Source organism: Notothenia coriiceps, unplaced genomic scaffold, assembly GCF_000735185.1.
Source record: "Notothenia coriiceps isolate Sejong01 unplaced genomic scaffold, NC01 NC01_scaffold00018641, whole genome shotgun sequence".
NCBI lineage: Eukaryota > Metazoa > Chordata > Actinopteri > Perciformes > Nototheniidae > Notothenia > Notothenia coriiceps.
In genome coordinates, this window is record NW_011351342.1 from 213,121 (window position 1) to 218,128 (window position 5,008).

At 35.7% G+C, this 5,008-nt stretch overlaps 1 protein-coding gene across 1 annotated transcript in view; it reads left to right on the top strand.

Moving 5' to 3' along the window:
* Positions 1-1,322: 1,322 nt before the first annotated feature.
* prelid1b (PRELI domain containing 1b) overlaps positions 1,323-5,008 on the top strand; it is an 18,504-nt gene continuing 14,818 nt past the window's right edge. The window contains exons 1-2 of the mRNA XM_010777810.1: positions 1,323-1,476; positions 2,670-2,867. Of these exons, the coding sequence (XP_010776112.1) occupies positions 2,776-2,867 (92 nt within the window). The 5' untranslated portion in view covers positions 1,323-1,476; positions 2,670-2,775. The remainder of the gene's footprint in view (positions 1,477-2,669; positions 2,868-5,008) is intronic.

The window sequence follows — 5,008 nt, forward strand, 5'->3', positions numbered from 1 at the left end:
GCACGCACAGACCGAGAATACCACGACATATTTAGGAAAATGGGCGTCCAACTAGAGGACAACGTTACGTGAATATTTCGGAGATGAGAAAAAAAGATGACCTACCAAACAAGGTATTGGCAATCAATGTTGATCTAATGCAGGAAACATATACATATTTTAGGTCTGCCTATATGATTGCCAAAAAATAAATAAAATAGGGCTCCCCCGAAAGCAAATGGGTAATTCGAACACTGCTGAGAACTATAATAATATTGATTAAAAAGAGTATAATAGGATAACTTTAATACTAACTGGGTTTGTCAGTGAAATAATTACTGGGAGAGTGTAAGATTTACATGGGCCTAACTTTGTCGAAAAAGTCGTGGGGACCATTTTTCCAGATTTAACATCAGCATAGCAGGAGACAAAATATGTACCAGCCCTGAGTGTTGAACCTTGAGAACCTGCATGAAAATCCAATGCATAGACCTCTGGACCATCAATCTGTTTTTATTTTAATGAACGTCTAACTATAGGTCTTGCTGTGATGTGATTTTGACAGCACACAGTTATGGAGGACAGAACATAACATGAGTAACAAAAATAGACGAATGCATAAATAAAGGAATACAAGAATTAATCAATGTGAAAAAAACTTAAATTAATAAATGTGGAAATAAATACAGCAATACATATTAACACAAATTGGAAATAAATAAAGGAATAGGTAAACACAAGAAAGAATAAATAAATATGGTCATAAACAAATGGATGTATATTCACTTCAGAGCCTTCAAGAGCCAAATGTAAATGTTTATTAGCGTCAAAAATGGTGTTCTAATACCTACCTAAAACCATAGACTGTATATATAAAGCCTAAAACTCATTGACTAAAAAAAAACCGAAGTTTGGTAAAGTTGGAAAGATACACAGGCTAAATTCCATTATTTCTAAAGTACATATTGAAGTAACCTGACTCCAGATGCCCTGGTAGCCTTGAGTTTTTCTGAACAGATAAAAAAAAATGGACTGTCACTTCTGTGATGAGTTTCAACAAGTGTTTTTACAATGTCTTCTCTGACAGGTCCTCTTATAACCCCAACCCAGCAGGGGAAGACTGGACTTTGTAAGGGATACGAAAAACAGTTAAATAGACACATTTATTTTTCTAAGACACATTTCCAGAAATAACAACAGACTAGATCCTGCGCTACACACTCCCTTACGGTAGATGGCAAAATACGCTCATTAAACGCAAACAAGTGATATCCCCTCCGGTACAGCAGAGGGTGCAATAATCATACTGTGTGCTGCTCGTTTTTACACGAAGCAGAAGAAGAACTATGTACGTAGTTCTTTCACATTAGTCTGATCTGAACTCTCTGATAATGGATCTAATTAACTATCGCTCGTTATTTTAGAAGGCAAAACACTCATGAAGCAGGCACTCTTTGGATATTTATGAGCCTCATATTTCACTAACAGTGATTTCAGGTAAGTCTTCTCTTTTTTCCTGACAGCCTGAGAAACTTTAGATCCTACCGGCTAGCTACACTTAATTAACCTTATACTAAGCTAGCTGTCAAATCCTCAACAAAATCATGATTGTGTTGTACATTAACTGATATAGCTATAAACTGTCAAATAGTATCACACCGTAATATGCCAAACTATAGTAATTTAAGTTAGTTTTAAGGAGCTCGCTATCTGTAAAATGTCTAAGGAGTTCAGCTTTAACATTAGCCACCTAGCTAGGAGCAAGCCCCGGCTAACAGTATGGCTCAATTTAAAGCCATATGTCAAGGTGACGTGTGCAGGTTGCACAACTTACAGTGACACTCAGATACTCAGATGTTTATGTTATTGTTTAGTAGTTGAAAGATGAACCATTTCGTGAAAGTACCTCACAGGATTTGTAAAGAAATGTAGCAAAGGATGCTCCCACTTTACTTTGATTTGGTACAAGTTAAAGGATTTTCTTTATCATTATAACCCTTTATTTAAGAAGCTAAAACATTGTGCTGCTGAAGTGAAAATGACAAATCAACATAATCTACTTCATTTAGGTATGAAAATAGATGTTTATGGTCAACAATGGACAACAAACACAGCATTTCGTCCCTGTAAGATATACAAATTGGTGATACTGAATATATTTGGTTAGTATATTAATAATGTAATAACCGAATATATATATATATATATAGAGACAGTTTTATACATATATGGGAGAAGAAGATATTAATACAATTCCTATTAACAATATCAATAGTTTTATACCGTAAATAGGGTATAAATGACATGAAGAAAATATACACAAAATTGGCAGTCCCAATTAGATATATATAATACATAAAGGTAGATAATCACATTAAATCAAAAACCATAATAATATTCAAACAGTGCCATAAAGCAGGCCTGCTCCTTAATATGCAGAATTGAATTTAGTGGCAAAATATACCAAAGTATACTGTTAAGATAGCTACTAGAGAAAGAGACATTTCTATGACTTTTGGATATTTTTTATTGTCTATTATTAAATAATATTGCATGACAAGACAATATCCCTTGATTTTTAAACGTGTGTTTTTAACGTGTAAGAAGATACATTCTTTTGGGACCTTTGTTTATTTCCGGCTTGCTAGAGGTTTATAATTTGGTAAAGCTGTTTCTGTTCCCCTTTGCAGGACTGTGTCAGGTTTTGGATGGATTCAGCACCTGAGGTATTATTTCCTTCTGTAGTCGCATCCAGGGACCTCAAGGATCTGAATCCTGTACAAAAGCGGGAAGAAAATGGTCAAGTATTTTTGTAGTAACGCAGACATCAGGAGTGCGTGGGACCATGTTGTCGCTGCTTTCTGGCAGAGATACCCTAACCCATTCAGGTACTGTTATATGTTCATGATCAGTTTGAATTAGAAATGGCCATTGTAAAGGATGTGATGGGTGTCAAAAGTCAACACCAATGTTAAGATATTATAGTTTTAGCAGTACAGTGCCTGGAATTAAACCAATTATCTACATAATACTTGCTTAATGTTGTCTTGATATGAAAAAAAGGAAACTGCACAACTTTTGCATGTGAAATTTCACCAGCTAGAGTAATTTGCAAGTAACATCATAATACAAATAAAGTTTAGATCAGCCCTCAGTCATGATTCAGATACAGAACCGAGAACACACATCAGAGAAGTAAAGCTAAGTTTAGCGTATTCATAGTTTCATAGCTGTGTGATCATTCTGTTTTACTTGCCTTATGACTTGATCTAACAACATCTTGAAAGATCTTTTCTCTACAATATCTAAACATCCCAGTGCAAAGAAAGCTTTACCAGAACAGAAAAAACACACAAATACACTTTTTCTTTTGATTGACAGCTTGTAAAAGTAGAACTCCGTTTTAAAACGGAACTGAAAATAATTTAAAGCAGACATGAAACCTGACAGTTAAAGGTTAGACAGGTTCACATTGTACATTCAAACTGTTTTTGGTACAAAATGATTTATCTAACCCAAACTGCTGAGGCCTCTTATAAACTCAGAATAAACTTGGCTGATTTTGTCACCCAACACTTACTGTAGATCAGGAGTGTCCAACCACATACAGAAAAATATACAAAGGGCTGGGCCACTAACTAGAGGTGAGATTTATTACCTCATAAGTTCTGTTATAATAATAATTATATTTAACACTTATCAGTGTTTCCCACAGATCTGAAATATACTTAGGGGGTGTAAGGTGACAACAACATTAACAATAACCTTTCTGTTTGTCGCTTGTTAGCAGACCCTTCACGCGATGGCAGAGTGAACAGGTACAGGCAGGGCCCATATTGATAGCCCTATAGTTTAAATCCACTACCCACAAATAAACATATGGACATGGGTTACTATTTAAAAAAAAAAAAATAGTAAATTTATTTAGGAACCTATCATGTGATTTTAAGTGGGGGTGGACCTAAAATCCTCTAGGGGGATCTGGGGGCCTGCTCCTCCAGTAAGATTTTTTTTTAAATGTTGGAGTTAAATGCATCAATCTGGTGCATTTTGAGGGGAAAATAAAGAGACTAGATCTATGGAAATACATATGAAACAGAACTATACATTTCAATAATCATAAAATCATGGCCATAACCAATAACATCCCATTTCCAATATGAAATAAACACTGAAACTTGTTTATTTATTTTTGGTTCATTTTTTAGTTGTGAGTGTGTCTGGGCTCCTGAACCAGCCTCACCCGTCTCCCTCATCTCCCTCCTCTCCCCCTGCTCCCCTCTTTGAGGCAGCAGCAAAGACTAGTTTTAGCTCTCAACAAGTTTTAAAAGTCTTACCTTTTTTCACCTAGTTAACTTTTATTTATTTTTCCATGCATATTTTACTAATCACTACCCTCTCAAATGGAAATATGTGTTTACATACATGATGTCCAAACCATTTGAGACCCACTGAGAACTTAGAATAAGTTAACTATCTAAACACTCAGAGTCCTTAACCTCACCTGAGCTGAGGTTATCCCGAGCTTGAATGACACACAGAGACCAATCAAGGGCTTTGATTTATGATCTGTATGACAGTGGCCATGTCGGCAGGCCACATCATGTAAACAGCCAGTCACCCTCTGTGAGGCAGACCCACATTTGCGCAGCGTTGCGTTCACAGTAGATACATAAAAAAAATAAGAGACGCCATCAAAAGATGACAGGAGCACAAGCAAATCTGTCGTGATGGGACGGAGAACTGTGTTCATGTCATGATGACTTATATATTTACTTATTTAAACTTCATTCCACAGTGCGGTATAATCGAGACAAAACAGGGCTACAGATGTGGACACTACACACAACAACCATGTATAGACCGGTGTATATATTATAATATATAGTAATAATACTATATATATACCTAATATATATATATATATACACACCATACAGCTCCTAATTGAAGAGGTGAGTTTTTTGTGATTTTTTTTAAGGATGGTGAGGCTAGTGGCAGTCTCCTTGAATGGGGTTGTGAAAGTTCC